Below are 24576 nucleotides of genomic sequence, written 5' to 3' on the forward strand. Positions count from 1 at the left end.
ACTCTGGTTATTCCCTGTGGCTGACTTACATCCCCTTTTATTGACTGAGCAAATAGCAATGTGCAATTTGACTCTTGGTTTCACTTTCAAAATAAGCACCTGCAGGGTGTGTTAGCAGATACAAGAAACTCCTTGTTAATCTGTGTTGGGTTTTTTTCCCTGATTAAAGTCACTGGAAATTCCCAACAATGTCTGACTTTCACATGGGTTTCAGACATCATGAAAAGACTGGGGAAAATCTGTGACTCAATCAGTAGTGTGACGCTAACAATGCAAAGGTCAAGAGTTCTATGTCCAGGAACTTTCAACCATAAAAATGTGTTGAACTGCATAAAGCCTTTACACAAATAACAAAGCTTGTAAGATAAACAACACAACAATGAAAGTTTCTGGTTTAGTTTAGTTAATGTGTGCTCCTCCTATGGGCAGTGGGGGAAGTTTTGTTATAAAGGCTGCAATTCCAATCCAAAAGAGGATTGATTGTGATAGTAAATGACCGTGAGATGTGCATCAGGCAGTATCAGCACCACTGTAAAGTAGATCATCTTCAGAATATGTTATGTATTTTATTTTACTATCACTAAAAATTCAATTGATAACATCCAGGGCTTTTGGGATACCATACACAAATTTATTACAGTATAAACAGTATTACAATATATATAGCGCCATATAAATACACAAGACTTTACTTGCTTTATAGCTGAACTTTTTTTTCATAATTGCTGAACTTTTGCTACATTGACATTTTATTACTGTGAAGCTGCTTTGAAACAAACTGTATTGTGTAAAGCACTAAATCAATGTGATTTGGCAGTGATCACTTATAAACATTGTGTTGCCTTACATTGGTTAGTCTAATCCAGTGTTTACAGAACATGAAGATCTAGGCAACATTCACTCGTCTGTTTTCTTTCACCAATCCAGGAAGCAGATTTGTTACAGCTGGTTTCACATGCTCATTTCAATGAGGATCTGAGACATTCAGCCTATGAAGTTTTCACTGCTAAATAAAATCTAGATTAAATCAAATCTTATACTGTACATCTGATATTTATTAAAGCTAAAGAAAGAAAAAGAAATTAGTGAAATAATTTAGACAGTTGTTGCAATGTCATTTCTATCAGATATGTTCCTGTCAGATTATAAATTCTAAAATCAGCCCATGTAATTTAGATAAATGGGTGATCAAACATTACTGAATTGACAAAATGACTTGAAACAACTGTGATATAACATGAAAAATATATGTAGCTATGATTTCAAAACAACAAAAAGTCACGTCAAATGCAATGAGATTACAGTAATTATGAATCCAGAAATCTGTAAAAGCAGTGAACTACATCTTTCAACACATTTCACTGTATAGAACAGCCGGATCGAGATCGAGGTCTGGGTCTGCTATTGATTGCTTGCATCTGCTGTGTGTGTTGCTGCCTCAGCACTTCCATGTTCTGTTCATTTCTTCGCTGCTGATCTGCTATCATTTGTCCATACTTTCTCGACATTGTCTCCTCTACATCTGCATTCTTTCTCTTCAACTCGTCTATCTCCCAGGCCATCCTGTCAGCTTTCTCCTGAAAGCCCTTCTCCATCAGGGCAGTCTGCTCCCTCATCTTACTCTCCATTGCACGCTTTGTCTCCTGTTGTTGGCGGGACATCTCCTCTTCCATCATTTCTATGACCTGTCTCACCCTCTCTTCATTATTCTGTTGTTCAGTCTCCATCTTCTCCTCCAGTTGACGCTGCCTCTCTTCCTGAGCTATAATTTCCTGTTCCAGAAGGACTGCCCTCTCTCTCTCCTCTGGTAAGCCATAAAAGAAGTGGTTGAAGGAGACAGGTGAATAAAAGATGCAAAAGAGACAAGAGTCCAATCAAGGAGACAAATCTAAGATAGACTCTACAGTGTCATCCCATGTGTTTAACAATGAATACACTGAAAACAAAGGTTTTACCACAAATCCTCCTTTCATTTTCAGTTAGTTTATCATCAGCCTGCAGAATGGCTGTGGTCACTGCAACCTTTTCCTGTAGAAACTTCTCCAACACCTCAGCAATCTATGAGGAAATACAAGGAAAGGGTCAACATGATGTTAAAAATTGAATATATGATTGTCATAATTAGTATTGTTCTATGTAATGTAATGTATATCATTTATAACCTTGACTTCTTTGCAGGCCAGTGTATTGTACTGAATCACAATGTCCTCCAGGTCCTGGCAGAAGAGATCGTAACCACCAGCTCTGGCATAAAATCCTTCATTGATTCTTTCTGTCATTGGGTCAGAGAGAACTGACATAAGACTTTCACATTTTGCCTCGGACGCCTTCTCATTGTCCCAGAGATACGCATCAAACTGACGACTGATGGCTTCCTAAAACAGCACACAGAAAAACAGGAAGGATGCTTAATGCTCATTGTTTGAGTTCTTTTGCACTTTATCTTTCATCTTATCATTTAGCAGATGCTTTTATCCAAGTCTTATTTACCTACCAGTGGTGGCGGCTACCATGCAAGGTGTCCTATCCTAACTACTGGGAACAAGTAGGGGTTCAGTGTCTTGCCTAAGGACACTTGACATATAGCCAGGATGCACTAGGGCTTGAACTGGAAAACTTTTGATTTTTAATTTCATTAACCCCTGAGCCAGTTTTCCAGGTTAAAAATTCTATTTAGAAAAATTCTATTTAGCCCTGTGATAGACTGGCTATCTATCCAGTGTGTTTGCTTGCCTGTAGTCTGAAATGCTGGGATTGGCTCCAACATCCCCACAACCCTACATAGGTTTAGAAAATGGATGGATGGAAATTTCTATTTAATTTACAGTTTATCTTTTCCTTTGCTTCCAGTTACTTACATGTTGTCACATTACTGTCGAGTCCAGGCACTGCACAATATTTTGTAATCCTCAACAGCATGTTTGTTGCTTGGTAGCTTGATCTGGTTTAGCACCACATAGGCCTACTGTATGTTACTTAGGCTAACTATCCTATTGCATGTCATACACGAATAGGTGAGCAGGGCTCAACAGGCAGTGATGAAGTAGGCGTTGATCTTCGTCTGCAGACGCAGTGCTTGCTGGGTGTGGTGTCAATTAAAGTTTTTATTTTACTAACAAGGAAGTTTTTAGCTCTAAAACTTACAGGATATTCTTATAATATGATGACCTCTTATATGTCAAATGCTCAAGGAAAATTTGATTTCTCAGTTCATCACTCCTTTAAACTGACTTTGAACTACCTGTGCATTTAACGGTTTTATTGCACACCTTCCAGCCAATCAGAGTAGAGTATTCAGACCATGGTATAATTTGATAGGCAACTCCCACCTACCTCTAAAGATGTCAGGTACTTCCCATCATGGTCCCTAAAGGAGCGTTTCATGAAGGTTTGTGTTGCCATGAGGGTGAAACACTGGTGTTCAGAGGTGATTTCATTTAGTTCCAGGGGAAAGGAGTCCTTGAGCTTCTCCATTCCACTCTGGTAAACCTCAAGCCCCTCCTGCAATGCAGCTTCATTCTCAATCATTGACATGGCGATCACAGCATTCTCCAGACACGGCACAGCCCCACTGGAGATGGTGTCCACATACGTTTTTGCAAGATGACCCAAAACTTTATGGAGGCACAGGGTTAAAATACAAGGAAGGTAAGAAAAAAAGGTAAGAATAAATGGATGCTAGCTGCTTACAGAGTAGCAAATGGCAGGTGATATGTTTAACAAAGAGGATTCATTTCTAAATCTGTTTTTGATTTTTCAAGCACCATGTCATGAAGATGTCATGAAGACCCCACTGCCCACTTAAAAAAAACTGACAGTCCAAAACATTAAGAGACTTAACGTTTTACCTCTGCCGGTGACCGTATATCCATCTTTCAGATTTTTCACTTGGCTCTGGTCAAAGATAAACTGGCAGAAACGATCAGTGACCTCCAAAAATTGTTTTGAAATCTCAGCTGGGTCCAGTGTCTCCAGATAAGAGACATTGTCTGGATGGGTTGGGAATGGGAAGGTGAAACATTTCCGTGATGGGAAATATTTACGAATGCACTCTCTTGGAAGGTTGTAATTATTAACTTGACTCGAGGTACCTTCAAGAGAACAACACAAAGATTTAACAAACATGTTATTGATAAATGGCCTTGGATATCACTGTAGGTAAACACAGAAAGCTAAAATCAGTTATTGGAAGTGGGAAGGTTTTGTTTGCTCACAGAAAGACTAATCACATATCCATAAACTAGCTGCACAGTCTAATAAAGCAGGTTTATACTAGGTGGCCTTAACTACTATCTACTTACATCAAATAATAAGTACAATGTACTTATAGTGATCATATTGTATTGCAAAACACATTTTCTGCTATTGAGGTGGGATACGTGTTAGAGAGATTAGATTAGAGAGGTTTGGTGGTATAGGTAGGTTTAAGGGTGTGTTAAGATGTAAGGGATGGATCAACAGTGTAATTATAAATGTAATTACAGAACTAATTGCATGCAGGTATTTTTAAATATAAGTTCAATGTAAAAACATGAATGTACATCATAAGTGCATTGTATTGAATGATAAATTTAGATGCAAGTATATAGTAGTAGCTACGGCCATCTAATATAAAGTGGGACCAAGCAGTTAATTAAATAAAAGTTCAAGCTTTGAATATTACCTAGTTTTAGTTTCAGAGCAAATTCTAGATATTCATCCTCTGTTGCATATTGGCCATTGATATTTAGCTGCAGAGTGAAGTCCCTCACAGCCCAGATGAAAACTGGGGAAGAACTTCACAAACTCTGAATCATCTACAACTTCATCAGGTGATTTGATCTTGATGTACTCTGTTAACTCAGTGACATATCTGTTTAGTGTGAGTTAAAGAACATAGATTATAGATTCACTATGAGCCAGGGACCATATTTAAAATAGTAATCTCAATTTAAAAGAGTTGTTATATACCAAATGTAGCTAATGGCCACAATGGAAAAAAAAATACATCTATAACATGAATGCCATAATTACATTGAATCATTGTAATTTAAATGCATGAAAAATTTCACAGTGTAACGAGTCCACTGTAGGCAAGTTGTGATGAACCAAACACAGTTTATTGACAAAAAATGTAGCAAGTTTTAACTGTAACCACAGTTCCCTGAGAAGGGAATGAGACGCTGTGTCATTGACGCTTTGAGAACACCTCTGCGTGATTACGTCTGAAACATGTGTCAGCTAGTCCAATGGTGAGACGGAACGTGGTGACTGTCAACAAGGAACATGGTAGCCGTACATCTTTAGTGTCGAAGGGAATAATTCTGCAAAAAAAACGATCCTGCAGTAACTCCAGCACTGTACCAACTGGGCAGAGATCCGTCGAGATCTGTTCGAGATCCGCACCATGAAGTTAAAACCCTATGAGTCTATGAGTTGGGCCCCCTCAGAGGCCAAACCCACAGGTTTTATATCTCCGGGTAGTGGTGAAGGACTGTGCCTCCCTCCTGACAGGAATCTCCAGGGGAAAGGAGTCAAAGAGGGACACTAGGTCCGAGAACAATATTCAGCTCTGCCAGTATGGCGCTACTAGGAGTAGACTTATTTCATACCGGTGGATTTTCTCCATAACTCCTAGGAGCAGAGCAATCGGGGGAAATGCATACAGACATAACCTCGGCCATGTCTGTACCATAGCATCCAGCCTCAGGGGGGCTGGGTGTGTTAGGAAGAACCAAAGTGGACAGCCACTTCCACTTGGCTGTAAAATCTCCCATATACGCTTCCCCACCCAGGGGTGAAGTCTCCATTCCCCAGGTCTTAGCCCCTGTTTCGACAGAATGTCTGATCCTACATTCTGGTGCCCTGGGATGTATACTGCTCTCAGAGAGAGCAGTTTCCCTAGAGACCACAGGAGGATCTGGTGTGCCAGTTTGCATAGTGTATGAGATCACAGATCTTGATCTTGATCATATAAAGTTGGTTGCCCCTTGGGGAAAACCCCTTGGTCTTGAGCCACCAATGCAAGGGACTCATGTACAGCAGGCCAAAAGGTATCATGTTGGACACAGATGTGCAGGGTGATAGAGCTAGACTGAAGACTCAAACTGACTTCTGATGTTCTTGTCCTAAACATAAAATTGAAAATGAATTGGCAGTAAACAAACTTGGACAAGACTAAGGTCCTGTCCTAAAATGACACACTTCTATGCACTTTCGGTCTTGTGGACTTGTGGACAATGGCTGCTGTGTGCACGTGTCTTTTAAGTCCACGAAACCGTAGAGTGTTCCATTTGTCAATTTTAGGCTTCAGAAGGGTGCTTGTGAATGCCCCCTTTGTGGCCATTATGCACCCTTGCTGTGCACTTTTGCTGAGCCCGCACTGGTGTAAGCTCCTTCCCGACAGTCAAAGCGTCGTTACGTCATGAAAGTGTGGACTCGTAGTAAGGCCGTGAGTGTTTAGGGTGCCATTTAAGACAGGACATAAGATTCCCCAAACAGTAGTTACATGGACAATACTAGGCAAAGGAATGAGGGCTATATACACACAAAGACTACTAAACAAGGAACACCTGTAATGAATCACACAAAGAACCAAGGAGAACAAGACACGATAGGCTTGTTTGAGATGCATTGGCGCTGCGCAGACCAATCGGTGTATGACATCAAAGTAGTGCGAGAGTGTTTGGAGAGCATACGACTCCTTATGCTTTTGAATTGCTCTCACTGTACTTTGATGTCATACGCCGATCGGTCTGCGCAGCACCAATGCATCTCGAACAATCCTATAGACAAGAAAACCAATCAGCACATGACATCGGCTGCCTGCTGTCCCATGTCTGTTTCTGCATCCACACAACGTAACACAACACAGACCAAGTTTTAATACCCGGTGTCGCTGGCCACGCTGGGCATAAGCGAACTGCATGGGTTACATAAGGAATATTTCTATTGTGGCAGTCAATCACAACAATATATTTTTAAGTCCTGCTTTAGAAATTCAAATTATGATCAGAAGGATACTGCAGTTCCTCTATGGCCTTGTTGTCAATAGTTCCTCGGCTGTTCAGCACTAGAGTGCTACTCAGAAGGACAGCCAGAGAGAAGATCTTGGTGTCATGCTTTGAGTCCCCCTGAGACAGATAGAGTACGTTGATTTGACATGAGACCACAACCCATAATAGAAGACACACAATGTCTGATCTGTGATTGTGAGATTGGTGTACAATATGCATTCACACAGAAGAAGCTTCAGCAATTTATGGAATCAAAGTTCTGTGTGAATGTTGCAACAGATAGTTAGATAGTTTGGCAGTCACCTTGTCCACGTCTCCGAGTCCCTCAGTGTCCAGCAGCACCAGAGTGGTTCCTGCTTTAGTGGGGTGATCCACACACCACATCCAGATGCCCTTCGTCTTGGACTCAATGGTGCTGCCTAATGCAAACCCTGATAAAGCCACACAAACACACACAAAAAAACATCACACACACACACACACACACACACACACACACACACAGATTGACTTGCATGTTACTGCATAATGTTTTTGGATGCTATCAGTGCTGCATGTGGGGGTCTAACCTGTTTGTTGTCCTGCGAGGCGATTCATCAGGTAGGACTTCCCGGTGCGGTAGAGACCCACCACGGCCACCACCACCACTGGCTGCTGGATCTGCTGCAGGATCTGTAGAGCTGACTGCTGCACACACAGCTTCCCATCTGACTCCGTGTCAATCAAGCATACTGGTTTGTCCATGATCACTGGAGAATACAGCTGTCGAACAGATACACACATTTAAAATACTTTAAGTAACTGCAGTATAATGGAGGTAAAAAGTTAAGATGGGTTGAAAAATATTCCAGTAATTCTACAGTACACAATAGAGTCATTCACCAGATGAGCAAGCTTTTCCTTTTTCAGTTTGGGGAAGTTTGTGAAAAAAAAAAAAAATGTTTCTTATGTCATCGTAGCACACGCATACACATGTGGATAGAGGAACAGCAAAAAGCCACAGAATATTCAGGCTTATACACAATAAAACCCACATCTTTCAACACATATAGACATCCACACTCACATAATGCACACATACCTGTACACACATTCACCACACTGATTCAGATACAAAGAAATCCTGTCAGGTTTGTGTCCAGCTACCATATCAGCCAAAATTCAAGCTTCTTGTCTATAAACTTACTGGGTTTAGCTGATAAACAACGTCACAAGAAAATGTAACCAATGGGGTAGTGTAATGAGAACTGGTTCCATTTTAGAACCGGTTCCAAAAAAAAAAAAAAAAAAAAAAAAAAAAAAGGGATTTTTGTCACCGGACAAATATACACAAAAAAATAACTCAAAATATGGACCTAAACTTTATCAACTTTATAATGGCCCTAAACTTTATCAAGACATGTCATGGTGTAGATATCACTCATATCCTTACACACACACACACACACACACACACACAATTATATATGGTTTATGATGACTCTGCAGCTTTTATACTGAGCCAATGATATTTTCTATCTGCTAATCCCAACTCCACCCATAAACATAAACATCATTATAAACTGTGTTGTAATACCCATGTAACCCATGGATGAAGGAAAGTCACTTACCTTTTTGCTTTACTTAACTTCAGTAGCTCAATCTGAGCTGTATACAAGATGAAGCTTCCTGACATTCATCTTTATATCTTGGGTCCAGCCTTTTAAGGCTTATTGGTCTAGAGTAAGTTAGGGGATGTCCTATTTATCGACTGAGTAAAGAGCAATGAGCAGTTTAACTCTTGGTTTCACTTTCAAAATAAGCAACTGACTTTGTCCTGGATATCATGTATCATGAAAAGACTGGGGAAAATACGTTTACCTGTGACTCAACCAGTAGTGTGTGACACTAACAATGCAAAGGTCAAGAGTTCAATGTCCAGAAACCTCTTTTACTAAAAAACTTTCTACCAGAGAAATGTGTTTAAAAAGATGTTTGGATAAAAACATACGAACCAGTAAATGACTATTAGATTACTGCATGAAAGCCTTGATACAAACAATAAACGTTACAAGATTACATCATTACAACAGCACATGCACATAGAAAGGGTTTAGATTCTGAAGTCTCTGAAATAGCAGACTGCTGACATGGACTGACATGCTGAGCTAAGAGATTCTTAAATCCATGGTCAATAAACCCTGCCTGTAGCAACTCATGATAGCAAAACTTTTTAATGTTTAATAACTCAGTCCAACTGAGTGTGTGGAGGTTAGCATAAATGTTAACTAATATCACTTTGTAGAAGCAATATATAAACTTTTTGTTTCTTTAACTAATTATGTAAGTTTCTTGTTTAGTTTAGTTTTGTTAGTGTGTGCTCCTCCTACAGGCAGTGGAGGATGTTTTGTTATAAGGGCTGCGATTCCAATCAGAAGAGGATTTCCAACACTTGGCCCCAGGGAGGGTATAATTATTGTTATTTTTAGAGGTTATTAATGTTTTATATGTATATCCCCTGGTTTCACATATGAGGCTTAAGCCTAGTCCCAGACTAAAATGTATGTTTGAGTCAGTTGCACTGACATATCTTAAAATATGCCATTGTTTTGTCTCAAGGAGAACACCAGTTGTTGTGTCTGCATCAATTAGATAGTATAACACTGATTATCACTGATTATATCTATTGCTTTTCAGGAACAGACGCAACACCACAAGAAAAGGGAAAACAACTTCAATTTTCTTCATTTATTACTTGGCATTGTCCATCCCACACATGCAGCCTGGAGTGCCCTCCAGTGGCAACAGGTAAGAATTAATTAACCCAAAACATCACAGTTTCTCCCCTCTTAATCAAATTCCCATGTACCCCAACTTATAGAAACACATGGAATTTAATTTGGTGAGGTGCCAGTGATAAATCAAGATTCACAGACATGATGGCTCATATGTACAGCCAGAATCTATGACCGTTCACTATTGTTTATATCTGGGACACGGATCCACACAATTTTATAATTTTATTTAATTTTTTCCATAAACATACAAAGTTTTACTTCGGAAAACAGTGGCTCAGGGGTCCCGTGGTCATTAAAAAGGACTTACTGAGAGAGAATACTTGGCAAGAACACGAAAAGATCACAAAATGTACATATACAAGGCATGAAGAAGGAGCAAAATTTAGTCTGGCTGGCAGTAGAGTGCCAAGGTTTACCCCATGGAGGTTGGATGCCGGGGCTGTAGGGGGTGGCAGGGAGACATTCCTGATATGCCACTGTCCCCGATGGGAGATGTGCTGGTATAGGGAGAAACATTGGTGAATGTCGGGTACCAGCTGACGACACTGCAGCTAACCTATTGGCTCCAAAAGATGTACGTCAGGTGGAAACGCCATGCAGGTTATAACATCTCACCTGTGTTATAAATTATGCAAGCCAGCACTGTTTTTGGGACTTTGTTACACACCTCACATGGGATGTTATTTTATTTTTTGCCTTTGTACTGGTAATAAACAGAGAAGAATGCCTTCACATTCTAATGAACTTGTTTTAAGTTCTTCTTACCGATTCCCACAAGGCTTTCCACTGGATTTGATTAAAAGTTTTTATAAAAGGTTTGGTCTCTATGACAGATTTGTTGTTTTTGTGTGCGTGTCCCTTACAATCCTGCATCCGAATTAATAAAGTAGGTCACATAGTTTTCCATCATTGGATATCATTAAGACCATTCATATTACTCAGAAAATAGTTTTTTGTGTGTGTGTGTTTTGTTTATGGCACCTTATTGGCCATACAGGTTCTCACTCTGGACTGCTGGTCGTCTGTGCTTTACCTGTAAGATTGTCAGATGGACTAACACTTGTACAGTTTTATTTTAAAGGGGTCTTTTGAATCAGAGGTGTTTATGAATCTGCTCAACAGTGCTAAAAAGCATCACATTTTTTGAATTTCAGTATTGACTTAGTAATGTGGTCAGTACTTTTGACAAAACTAGTGGGAACATTTTGGAAAATGAAAAATGTGAAATGTCCACTAGGTGGCACTAAAAACGTGTTCAGTTTTTTTCTGAAACAGATAAACGTAAATATGGTACTTTTTATATTATGTTTTTTATGTATCAGGTTTTGTATGCATCACTACAGTTCTGATTTGAGCAGTGAAAGTCTAATGCTCCATTACGTTTAAAAAAAATGCACTCTCTACACTACACCTGATCCTCCCCGATAGAGTTAAAGGGTTAGTTCACCCAAAAATAAAAATTCTGTCATTTATTACTCACCCTCATGTCGTTCCACACCCGTAAAACCATCATTAATCTTCAGAACACAAATTAAGATATTTTAGTTGAAATCCAATGGCTCAGTGAGGCCTCCATAGGGAGCAATGACATTTCCTCTCTCAAGATCCATAAAGGTACTAAAAACATATTTAAATCAGTTCATGTGAGTACAGTGGTTCAATATTAATATTATAAAGCGACGAGAACATTTTTGGTGCAGCAAAAACCCCCACAAAATAACGACTTATATAGTGATGGCTGATTTCAAACACTGCTTCAGGAAGATTCAGAGCACAAATGAATCAGTGTATCGAAACTGCTGTTTGGAGCGCCAAAGTCACCTGATTTCAGTCGCTGGCAGTTTGACACGCAATCCGAATCATGATTCAATACACTGATTCAGCATGCAAAACACAACAATGGTAACCATACAATTTTATTAAAAGTAAATATAACCCAGTGAGGGTTATTATTAAGCATATTAACCCCTTTTCCCAAGTAATGGGGTATTTATAAATTTTTATGATTCAGATAATATCATAACAGTCTCTGTGCTCAGTTAATACACTCATTTGCCCCTTTCAGAGTTATATATTTATACACTATAGTTTTCTTGTTTCAGGTCTCCTAGGCAGATGATGAAGTTGCAGAGACAACCAGTACCTGACTTTACCATTCCTGCTGTAATTCTTTCAGAACAGTCATGTTGCACAGTCCACTTTGACAGCTGTTTCAACAAGAGGCTGAAAGTAATGCATCATTACTATTCATTTGTATCCTGCTGATACACGATGATAAATATAAATTATATAATTTTATATAAATTATATAATTACTTGGCCATGATAAATTACTTTGTACCTGTTACATATGAAGATCATGAACTGGCAATCTCCAGTATTTATTTCTAAATTATGACAATTTTGGATGTAAAAAGCATACTAACATTTTAAGTGCACCCCATGAAACATTATAAAACAATGCAGTTCATGACCCTTTAATGCTTCACAACATTGCCCTGTGACATTAAAGGATTAGTCCACTTTTAAATACACTTTTCCTGATAATTTACTCACCCCCATGTCATCCAAGATGTTCATGTCTTTCTTTCTTCAGTCGAAAAAAAATTAAAGTTTTGACGCTGCTAAGCGTATGAAGCGTATGAAGGCCAAAGTTTGAACTAATTTTTATATGCAATATGCTAGTTCAATAGTATATAACAATTAGTTCCAACTTTGACCTGTGGAGGGCAGTAATACACTTAGCAGTGTCTACAATGCTGGAATTCTAATAGAGAAGAAGAAGAAGAAAGTTAGTTCAAGATGAGCATTTCTGGTTAAAGCTTATATAATTTTCAAATTTTTTTAGAAAATGAGCGATGCTTTCTCTAGATAAGACCCTTATTTCTCATCTGTGATCGTTTTGAACAATTTGAAGCTGCACTGAAACTAATTTTGACCTTCAACTGTTTGGTGCCCATTGAAGTCCACTATATGGACAAAAATCCTGGAATGTTTTCATCAAAAACTATGTAAATTATCAGGAAAAGTTTATTTAAAAGTGGACTAATCCTTTAAAACAATGACAACACAGCACAGAACATAAGTAAATTAATACTGGATATATTAAGACATTAATTCATAAAGTATAAAAGCATAAAAAACAAAATTGTGACTGATATCCTGATGTCAGTGTTTAATCCTGAAAATGCAGAGAAATGTTGTTCAATAAGTGTGTGCTAATTTAAAGGTAATACAGAGGATCTTTTCGTCGACTGAGAAACCAAAGACTGTTAGTGAGCTTTTGAAATGAGCGCATGCGTAAGAACAACCCCCCTCCTTCACAGCTCATTTCGAGGGAACGCCTCCCAAAACTCATGCACGAGTATTGGGTGTTTGTTTACCACCGGCATTCACTGTGTGTGTTAGTGGATTCATTATGTCGGACTCACCGCAGGTAACTCATAATCTGCAGTTGTTACTCCTGTCTCCTGACAAAAACATTGCATGCGGCGCCTGTAGAGTGTGGAAAGTTACTGGAGCGCGCAGCCCTGCGTCTCTCACAAGGAACGTCATGGCAGTGATTGACAAGCCAGAGGGCCAATCGATTGGCTGATGTTTTTAAGGCCCTACCTCGTGCACAGATGATGTATATTAATTATTATATTAATAAATAGTCTTTTATCAGTTAGTAAAGACGGTTTCAAGTAATATTGCAAAAATGTATAAAACAAAACATCATCTTTAGCACCTTTAACACTGTATAATGTTGCACAAATGCCAAGCACATATATCATCACTAAACAATGAGTGCTCATAAAATTTGGTCTATTTACTATTTAAACAATATGAAAGCTGATCTCGCTGAGGCCAGAGCTGAGCAAGAGCTAGGGTGGACACTGGCCACAGATGATTGTTTTGCAATCTATCCGAGAAGCTCTGTACCCGCAGCTAAAATACAACAAAACAAGCATCATTTCCTCTTTATTTTGGACAAAATGGGACATCTGACTACCACAGCAGTTGCTTATATCTATTAATAGTTAATAAACTATAGCTTCAACTGAACTCTAACTTCATTTTCTTCAGTAAACACAGATGAACCGATCAAACTGTACATATCTTTCTACACGACTCTGGTCGACAGCTGATGATGTAACACCCAGGTAGGCACGCCCTCACGTGATAATGATTGGATCAATTAATATACTTCAATCTGATTGGTGAAGAGTACGAATGATCCAGATCCAGTGGCAGGGGAGTCTCAGAAATTCACACACACAAATCCAAGTTGATTCACACGCGAATGTAAGGATAAACTCGTAAGTTTCAAACATTCAAAACTTTTGTGCACAGTTGTATATCTATGAATTGTGTTTTGCGTTTGTGAATTGTATTTTATGAATATATAATTTCACACATGTGAATTCTAATGTCACCAAAATACATTTAAAGTTTATGTTGAGTGAATTCTGCATTTTAAAACTTAATGTTATGAAGCGACAAGAACAATTTTTGGTCACAAAAACAAAACAAAATAACGACTTTATTCAACAATATATTATTTTCCAGTGTCATTCTCCTATGCTGTGTACGTTAAGCATTTCCAGGTTCTAAATAAGAATGCAGGCTCAGTATTGGCTGACGCTGATCACATGAGAAGCACAATGCATGCGTGTGACGCCGACGCAGGAGCTGGCCAATAATGAGTCGGCGTTCTGACGTACAACCTTGAAGTTTCTTCCTTGTTCTGACTCACTCACATTCTTTGCTTTCTCAATATCAAATACAGAATTTTATTAATATAAAATATTTATTGAACAGCAATATTTAAATTAACAACAAAAGCCATTATAAAAGAAAACACAAGCAAACAATTCAGTTCAAACATACAAAAGCAGTGCTCAAGTACAGGATTTAAGTTAAATTGGATACTCTAAATATAAAGTTATGACTTAAAAACTAAATTTTACCCTTAACCAAAATCGATTCGCTCTGGAACAGTAGATTAATAAGACCAAAGTTTGCCTGTTTAATATATCTAAAATGAATTATAGCTCATATTTAACCACTATTTACATAAGAGCCAGCAGCAAATTCCCGAAGGTCTGGCCAAGATGAAGCTGTTCTCTGCGGGTACATGAGCAATGAATGGCCTCTGACAGCTTGGAGCTCACATCTGAGAAAGTGTCCGGACAAGTTGTAAAATATGTGCTATGTTTATATATGTGTTACATCCTTGTGCTCTGTGTATTTGTTTCTCTCTTTCTCTGCTTTTCCCTGTCAATTTCACTTTCATAGGCACCGCTTATTGGTTCAGCCATCTGTCACTCATCATCTGCTGACGTCGTCCGCCCATCCTTTCACCAATCGCAAAAGACCACCGCTAATAAAAGAGCACGCCAGACCACCCACAAGCCCCATTGTCGTTGATTGTCTTTGTATTGTACATTAGATTACCCCATGTACCCCATGTTTGGCTAGGCAGCGTAGGTTAGTTAGGGCGTCTCGGACGCTGGAGACTTTTCTTTTCCATGTTTTTCTTTGGCAGTTAGTCTTATGTTTACGCTTACCATCATACCTTTATACCGTTACCTTGTATTCACCCTTAATAAATAATTGCATTGTTCTTTTGACTTCGTGGTTCTTTGTCCCACATTGTTTATATGTGTTTGTTTTTAATGTCTATTTTTAATGTTATGCCCCTGTACCCCTAGACCTTTTCAGGGGTCATAACAATACAAGTCACAGATTTTAGGTTTAAATAACTACATTCTCGCCTAAAAAAACTCACCATGACATTCGCTGCAAGTGGAGTGATGCAAAAGGTGAAACTGGGAGAATATCACAGAGCTGGAAAATGCTCTCAGCCAATCAGATTCAAGAACCAAAACAAAGTGTTTCAGAAATTAATTTATCCTATTGTCATTTTCTTTGTTCTAATTATATTACTGACTGTGTACTTATTTACTTTTTACTTATGCTTATTTAGAACTTTTTACTTATGGGCAAGTATTTGTTTTGCTGTGGTTTGTTTAGTCTATATGATTTTGGTCATATTGTCCATTCTAAGGAAATTATCCCCACCATTCTGGAAATTCAGTTATCGCAAAAACACACACACACACACACACACACACACACACACACACACACACAAAACAAAATCCAGGTGGGACTGATAAATGTAATATCACGAATGCTTCAAAGCAAACATTGTTGGGGAAATATTCATGAAAATGCCACAATGTCTCTTTATTCTCTTATTTATTTCTGTAGGATGAAGAGATACAGATCAAGGATCAGTAACAAGATACTCATAAAAAGGGATTATTTAACTTTCTAGATTTACTACTTTAACAAAACACTTTTGAGTCACATGTGATATTCATGGGTCCTGTCTGTTTCAGTGCTGAAACTCTTTATACAAACTTACATGTATAGACAGATCAGAACTTATGAATATAGTGTATTATACTGACTTTATACAGTAATCTATTTAAAGTCCTCATTAATACAGGTTTATATGTTAATGATTCTTCATGATTTTCATCTTAAATCATACGCTGAAGGTTCAGAATGACTAGAATCACATTCTTCAAATCTCCTGTTATTTTAAGGGAAACAGTAGGAAACCACTGAAAGTGCTGTGGTTATTCTCGTTATCATATATCCTCCTGCCAGCCTTAAGTCTAACATAGACAACATCTCCAACCTCCAGGATCAACACAACTCCATTTGAGGAGTTTAATGCACCCTGAGGCTGTTCATCATATGCTGAAACCACAATCTCTCCATTCTTAATAATGGATACAGTTGCTGCAGTTCCGGCAACACCATATATAGAGACTCTGAACATGTACGCTCCTTTCAGTGGGGCTGTGAAAATACCTAAATCACATAACAAGAGATACAGAATCAGCTGTTTGCTGTATGATTGCTGAATTACCAACCATACTAATTTAATTCTCTTATCCACATTACACAACTGCAGAGAGGTCTGAATGGAGCAGAAGGTTTTCATTACTATAAACTGAGTTTAATGACTCCATTTCATTGATAATTACCTGTAAATGGGTTGTAGGCCTTCCCTATGTTTGTGAAGACGTTCTTGTAGGTTAGTGTGAAGTGAGTGGTAAAAGGACCAATATATTCATCGCCAGATTCCACCAGTGAAGCTGAAAAAGCTATTTCTCTGCCTGTTATTGAAAAACATAAGCAATATTGTGATATATTGCTGTATTACACTGAGAATGAATACACTGAATTTAACATCATTCAAGCACACTTTCACCTCTATTTTCCTTTCTCAACTCCACTTGACTCAGAGTAAGATTTGAAATTTCTGTGAAGGAATAAAAATTCTGTTAAATGACATTTACACTGATTATTGTAATAGATAACACAATTTACACAGTATACACTCAACTTTAAACTAACATTTACACTATTCAATGTATTGTATTGGTGTTTTACTTTGAGGATCATTGATAAAAGAGTGAATGTTTTGGTGAAGTACCTTCATTTTTCTTCTTCATCTCATTCCTCAGTTCTCTGATGTTTTCTTTCTGCTCTGTTACAGTGGCAGTCAGTTCTGTAAGTAGTAAACTAAATTTAAACTTACATAACTTTTTCATAATTTTTTGAAGTGCTTTCACTTGAGCAATAATCTGTATTTTATTGTATCTTTAAAACAAACTTGTGTCTATATTTCAAAGCTTTCTTGAAGAGCTGAAGAAATATAGATTCACTTTCTTAATCTTTGTCAAAGTAGTAGATTAGACAGCATGACATCACAGTATGAGCAATATGGTGTTATAAATATGCAAATTATTGCATTTCATTTTATTCTGGGTCTACTCTGTCATGTATGTAGTGTCCATCACGTTACCTTTGTTTTCTGTTCTTAGTCGCTCCATTTCAGTCTCCAGAGATTTCATTATTGTTTCCATGTTCTTTATTTTCCCCAGTTCTTCAATGATGTTTATGTTTGGTGAAAGTACCTCATCTGCCGATATAGCCCACACATTGAGCATTAAAACCGTTATAAAAATAATCATTGTTGTGCTCTCGGTTTCTAGCGATGTGCTGAATCAACTGAATTAAGGTTCTCTTTTAAAGTTTTAAAGATAACTTGTGTAATTGTTTAAACTGTCCAATAGACTTTAGACTGCAAATATGTTTTGGGTTACGACTGTAACCTTTGTTCCCTCAGGAGGGAATGAGATGTGTCGAATGAGGACACTATGGGGAATGCCTCTGCGTGACTGCATCTGAAGCTCGATGCAACTAGTCCAATCCTGATTGGTGCCGCATCACCATGTGACGTGTGACTGCGCACCACAGAAGCTACATAGGGAAGCCAATCCTATTGGCCGGCGACAGCCTATGACATCATCATAGCGCGACCCAGAAGTATATAAGGAGCGCCTAGAGAAACAGTCAGCATCTTTTCGTCTTTCGGGACTGTTTTGTCTGATCGCGATTTCATCAAATCCGGTAAGGGAATCTTAAATTATGTCTTACAGACGTTTCAGAGAGTGTGTTCACCCGTGTCCCAGGTTTTTGACACTTGATATACACATTCTGGGTGTTTTCTGTCTGGGAGAGGAGCACACATAGACAGCGCTTGAGGGCGCTGTCTGTGTGTTTTTCTGTTATTTACTGTGAGCGTCTCCCTATCGGGACACTCCGTTCTCGTTTGGCACTCTTCTTGAGGGAAGAGGTGTCCGCATCTGTGCCTGATGGTTCTGGCCCTGTTTGTGCTGAGACAAAACGGCGGCTGCAATCATGGGGCTTGCAGGTGAGCTCCTTGGTAAGTTTGAGAGAGGTGTATTCTCTCTCAGCTCCTCCTGAGGCTGACGAGGATGAGTTGTTGGATGACGATGACGTCCGTTTTTTGATGTCATCGCGTCCGGCAGCGAGCGCTCTTCTGGCTGCTGTGTATGCAGAGCTGCTGGTGTTTGTGGGAAGCGCATCTGGCAGGCTGCAGCTGCCTTGGGGGCGCGTTAAGAAATGGACGGCTCGACGAGTGGGTCCTTTCTGTCCATAGCCTTCCATTCCTTCCTGATATATATATATATATATATATATTATTTATTTATTTTTTTATTATTCATGTAACATGCTCAGATGCTTCCTACAGTCAAACTGATGGCTGGGCCCATAGTGATTATTTTTCTGATGGCCTGATAATGAGAAGCTCTTTTAGTCTTAAAAGAACCCTAGATTCCACCCTTTCATGTGGAAAATGAGGAGTCTTCGGTCCTCGATCCCGCAGGAAGGTAAGCTGGGTCTATTTTTTTTTTTTTTAAATATGTCGACCTTGTTTTCCCTGTATAGTTTTTCCTGATCATGTAGACAGCCAGGAGGTCTGGTCAATCTTGAGCTGAGGCTCAGAGACAGAGCCAGAGGTTCAGTATGGCCACTCGGGCGCCCCCTCCTCCTCGGAGCAAGTCGCAGAGACGGCGGGACTCGAGGAGGAAGAAGCAGGTTTTAAGGGAGGTGATCGATCACAGATGCCAGCACCGTCGGTAATCGATTCCCTCTCTTTGGGAGGGCGACTTTACACCTGCCCTCGCCCCTTCTTCCTCTGCCTCCTGGGTTTTGGATTCGTTTAACATACTCAGGGGCTTCTTAAACAGTCAGGCTGATGGCTCTAAAATACTTACAGTATAAATAATTTGTTATTTTCCTGGTTGTTACTCCTTTATTCCCCAGACTTTATGTATTGTTCCCAACATGTTCTCCAACCAATACGACCATATAGGTCGTTTGTCACTTCTATGAAATATGACCCATATGATCGTTTACTAGAGTTGCACCCCTATCGTCAGCAGGACACTTTAATTTTAATGCATTGTTCCCTTTTATCTGTGACTTATTTCGGGTTTTGCGTAGCTCAATTGGCAGAGCATTGCAATAACAATATGCAATCATGTGATCATACGATTGTGGGTTTGATCCCAGGGAACACATGCTCATAAAGTGTATATGCACTATAAATCACTAAGGTTAGGTTTAGGGATGGGGTGGGTGTAGTCGTTAATAAAAAAATTAGTTTTGCTAAATGGAAATAGGAGAAATGGTGTAAAAAGTCCACATTTTGCATTTACATGAACACGCATTTTGATTGGTAACAACAGTCATACGTTATTTCATGACAACAGACGTAACACGACACTGTTATTATTTTTACGCCAGCTAGAGGGCGCATGACTTTAAAACGTAAATAAAGGTCGTAATAAGGTGCTTGAAAAACGATCTGTAGGGTCGTTTTTTTTGGAGAACAGTCTCATTGTTCCCCTATACTTACACGTACTTACTTTATAGGTACACTATAATTATTGAATGTTACGCTGTAAATTCGTTGTAATTACGCAGTACTTTCCGGGCTGTAATCTAAAGCGTTACCGATGTTTATAACTGATATCCAGATGTCAAGCCAACAGTGTTTAATCCTGAAAAATGCAGAGAAACAATAAGTGTGTAATAATTTAAAGGGGTGGTTCCATGCGATTTCACTTTTTAACTTTAGTTAGTGTGTAATGTTGCTGCTTGAGCATAAACGGTATCTGCAAAGTTACAGTGCTGAAAGTTCAATGCAAACGGAGATATTGTCTTTTAAAGTTATGGCAGTTTATTGCCTACAAAAACAACTGGTTTGGACTACAACAAGCTTCTCCCTGGGTTGGTGACATCATAAACCCTGCAAAAAACGCCCCCGGGAACACACAACAAAGTGGGCGAGGCCATGTGGTGCAGCATGTGAAAGTGGAAGAGTTGTGTACACCGGACGCGAGCAGCGCGTTGCAGCGCGATGCATCAAAAGATAATAGAACCCATTATAATCTGTGATATTTTCTACACTGGATGCGGCGCTGAAGACAGCTTCCAGAATCTACATCAGTTTAATGCTGGATTTGCACAAAGCTAGGCTTTTACTGAAAGATGAAGCAGTTCCCACTTTAAAAGCAGAAGCTGCTGTTTATTGGCTTCAAACTGTAAGTACGTTTTATTGTTTGTACATGTCTTTTAAACGTATAGTTCTGTTGCTATTTTTGGTTGCATCAAGGACATATACAAAGAGCAACTTGTTTTTGCTTCGCTAGCCAGTTAGCTGTATTATAGTTAAGGTTGAGCAATTTTATCGATTCTGTGATATAAATCGATATTTTTTTCCCTAAGAAAGTATCGATTTTTAAACCGCGAGTATCGATACATAAGTCCCATTCAAATCCCCCATGTTTACCCCCGTTCACGTTGCAGGAAGAGCGATTTGGTCAGCCAGCCGCTAGTGTCGCTGTAGAGCAAGTTACCTGTACTAATAACTTTATACAGACGCCGACGTCTACGTCTTCCTGTTTACGCAGTCAGAGCGAGGAGATTCAAGAAAATGGCGGCGAATATAAATCCAGCACCTTCATGCTTAAAAGCAGATGTGTGGGAGCACTTTGGATTTAAAAAGAAGAAAGAAAGCGACGATTTAGACAAAAGCATCACGGTTTGCAAGCTGTGTGACACGAACGTGAAATACTCTGGAAATACCACCAACCTACGAGCCCACCTAAAACGTCACCACCCGAACAAGGTAATGCTAACGGAGGACCCCAAGAAGCTGCGGCCGCGTGACCCAAAACAAACCACGCTGGACATCGATGGTGGTTGTTCCCACAAGTTTCCATCTGCTTCGCCAAGGTCACAGAAAATCACAGAGTCTATCGCCTACTTTATTTGTCAGGATTTGAGACCGTATTAGGTGGTGGAAAACGCCGGCTTTAGGCGCATGGTGAATGCGATGGAGCCCCGCTATCCTATTCCAACCCGCGAACACCTCACCAAGGTTTGTATTCCCAGGCTGTACGCTCAGACAAGGGCACACGTCAAAGCCTCCCTGGCCAGCGCAGAGAGAGTTGCCCTGACGTGCAACGGCTGGACCTCGCGCACAACTGAAGCATATGTCACCATCACGGCTCACTTTATCAACAAGGAATGGGAGCTTGTTACGCATGTTTTTACAAACCAGGGACATGCCCGAGAGTCACACCGGACACAACCTGGCAGAACATCTCAAAACGGCCCTCGCTGAGCGGGGAATCACAGAAAAGGATCCAGTAATCGTCACTGACAATGCGTCAAATATGACAATCGCAGCTGAGAAGGCAGCATTCACACTTCATGTCAAATGCTATGCTCACACACTAAATCTAGCTGCTGACGGATGTGGTTACCAGGTTAGTGTGTGGATACTTTTCAATAGTATATTTTGTTTTTTATTATTAATTTGTTTTGCCATTTATGTAAAGCAGCATTCTGTGCATCCATGCTGTGAAGTGCGCTATAGGTCTATAAATAAAGTATATTTTTCTTTTATTTAACTACAGGTGGAATAGTGCACATGACATGTTAGAAAGATTCCTAGAGCAACAACCGGCCATCTGCGCAGCCCTGCTCTCCAGTGAAGTCAGGAAGACCGAGAAGGATCTGTGCACACTGACTGAGTCAGACGTGACAACAGCGGAAGAAGTAGTCAGCGCGCTGAAGCCAATGAAGGAGGCTACACAGTACATGTCCAAGGAGAAGACCCCCACACTGTCAGTCATCGCACCCCTCCAGGACACACTGATCAACGGACTGAAACCGATCGAAGGTGAATCTGCAGTCATAAAAGAGATGAAGGCTGCCATGGCTGGGGATCTTCAGAAGAGGTACACTGACCTCAAGGCAACTCTCCATGCATGTTCAGCGATGGATCCAAGATTCAAAAGTCTTCCCTTCCTGACTGAAAATGAAAGAGAGGAAGTTTATGATGGACTGATTGTAGAGGCTGCAAGACTGAGCATGCAGCCATCAGAGGTAAGGCAGATAATACTGCTAGGTTTTACCTTTGGCCTTGCATTCAACTTTAAATCCGTATCCGTCATCTCCTGGCGAGAGTAAGCATAGGCCTAAATAATGCATTGTTCAAAGTTTAAAAGACAAATCCTACAACGTTAACAGTTTAAAATGGATAAATATTAAATAGTTTATAAAGCATAAATACTATAATGCTAACAGGTTTAAAGGCATATATTAAATATATAATTAAAAGGTTTATACAATAAAAGCTCATGAATTTAATTTCATGTTGACTTATTTAATTTAGTCACTTTGGAGTGTGGATGAAGAGTGGACAGCAAATGCTTGTGCTGATGATGAGGGGATGGCATCTAAAGAAGAAGAAGAAGCTGTAGATGAAGGAGAGCAATTCATGGAAGAAGAAAGCAATCAAGGTCAGTATCACCCATTGTTTTCCAGTGGAGTGCACTGTGTTGTCTGAACCTCTGTGTAGGCATTATGGAATGTGCTATAAGTAATGCGTTTTTGTTTTTATTGTTTATTTATTTAAAGGTCAGCGTCTTCCACCCAGGAATCCAAGGCCGTCTTGTCCACTGGCTGCCCTTCTTGGTGAACGATACGGTGGTGGTGCAGCATGACCCAAGACAAATACCCAAGAGGATGAGGCCAAGGAGCAGATGACCCGCTACAAGGAGGCAGATCTCCTGGAAGTGAAAGATGATCCACTGGTCTGGTGGAAGGAGCACCAGTATCAGTATCCACTCTTGTCACAACTTGCTAAAAGGTACCTCTGTATCCCTGGCACTAGCGTTTCATCAGAAAGGGTCTTTTCCACCGCCGGAGACATCATCACTGCTCAGAGAAGTTCACTTCTCCCAGAGCATGTTGATCAGATTCTATTCCTGAACAAAAATCTGAAGACAATGTAGATCACTTGGTCTGCAGTTATGTGGAGAGGAGATTTTCTGTTTACTAGTGTTCACTTAAGTCCTTAAGATACTCTGCTAAGATGGGTACAATTTTAAGTTGGCTTAAATGTTGCTCCTGTGGATTTGAATTATTGGCTGCCATGGTTTATTTTTCTTTTCTGTGGCTAGACTGGCTACCTCACATACTTGTAGGCCTACAGGCCTTAAACTGCTCGGCTAAGAGGGGTACGTTTTAAGTTAAATGTTGTTCTTAGTGACTTGTAGTAGTGGATGGTACAGAAGCCATGGTACTATGCTTACTTACCTGGTGGCTAGACTGGCTACATCATATGTTCAGTGTCAAGCTAAAAAGCTGTCAAAGAAACTGTTCAGAACAGGCCACTTGCTGCACTTTTGAAAACTCCATTGTTAATTGCAATACTGCACTTTATTTACTTTTCAAATGCTTGTAAGCTACAGTTTGCACTCTTTCAATAAATGGAAATAATTTTCTCAACACATCTTTGATTCATTTTGTCCAGCACTTGCACATATATTGTTTTTAGTTTTTAGTTCTTAGTTCAATTAATTCAATCCAAGTAAATGGAACACTCACAAGATGTCACCAAAATCACTCTGTCCCCAATCTTTCAGAAAATGATGTAAGTGTATCGATTTATATCGAATTGTATCGAATCGTATCGTTGGCTGAATATCGTGATATATATCGTATTGTGAACTGAATATCGTGTATCGTATCGTATCGTGAGATTAATGTATCGCTACAGCCCTAATTATAGTGCATACTTCTCCCAACAAACTCCAACAAACTTCTATGTTCATAGACAAACAGTTGTTCATGCCGTAAATTAAGCGCTATCTTTACAAAAATGCGACTACTCAGTCATGTATTCGGCTACAGTAAAGCTTTAGTGAGGATAAAACTATATATAGAAAGCTAACAAACAGCAGTGACAAAATATCTAAACACTTTGACACAAATACTAAATGAAATACCATTCATAAACGTCCTTTAAAAGCCGCGATTGCTGTTCATCTGGGTCTGATTCGGGCTCAATT

At 39.4% G+C, this 24576-nt stretch overlaps 2 protein-coding genes and 1 pseudogene across 2 annotated transcripts; 1 reads left to right on the top strand and 2 right to left on the bottom strand.

Moving 5' to 3' along the window:
* Nucleotides 1-609: 609 nt before the first annotated feature.
* On the bottom strand, nt 610-8760 carry LOC125245068 (annotated as a pseudogene).
* Nucleotides 8761-16001: 7241 nt separating this feature from the next.
* LOC125246188 (complement C1q-like protein 2) lies at nt 16002-17968 on the bottom strand. Its single transcript, XM_048157108.1, has 5 exons — nt 17643-17968; nt 17271-17345; nt 17046-17096; nt 16819-16950; nt 16002-16642 (listed from the first exon to the last, which is right to left on the bottom strand). The coding sequence occupies exons 1-5, from the start codon at nt 17809-17811 to the stop codon at nt 16362-16364; spliced, it is 708 nt and encodes a 235-aa protein (XP_048013065.1). The 5' UTR covers nt 17812-17968; the 3' UTR covers nt 16002-16361.
* A 2843-nt stretch (nt 17969-20811) lies between these two features.
* On the top strand, nt 20812-24050 carry LOC125246190 (E3 SUMO-protein ligase ZBED1-like). Its single transcript, XM_048157113.1, has 3 exons — nt 20812-22606; nt 22896-23022; nt 23141-24050. The coding sequence occupies exons 1-3, from the start codon at nt 22154-22156 to the stop codon at nt 23224-23226; spliced, it is 666 nt and encodes a 221-aa protein (XP_048013070.1). The 5' UTR covers nt 20812-22153; the 3' UTR covers nt 23227-24050.
* The last annotated feature ends 526 nt before the right edge of the window (nt 24051-24576 follow it).

The sequence above is a fragment of the Megalobrama amblycephala genome, linkage group LG14, assembly GCF_018812025.1.
Source record: "Megalobrama amblycephala isolate DHTTF-2021 linkage group LG14, ASM1881202v1, whole genome shotgun sequence".
NCBI lineage: Eukaryota > Metazoa > Chordata > Actinopteri > Cypriniformes > Xenocyprididae > Megalobrama > Megalobrama amblycephala.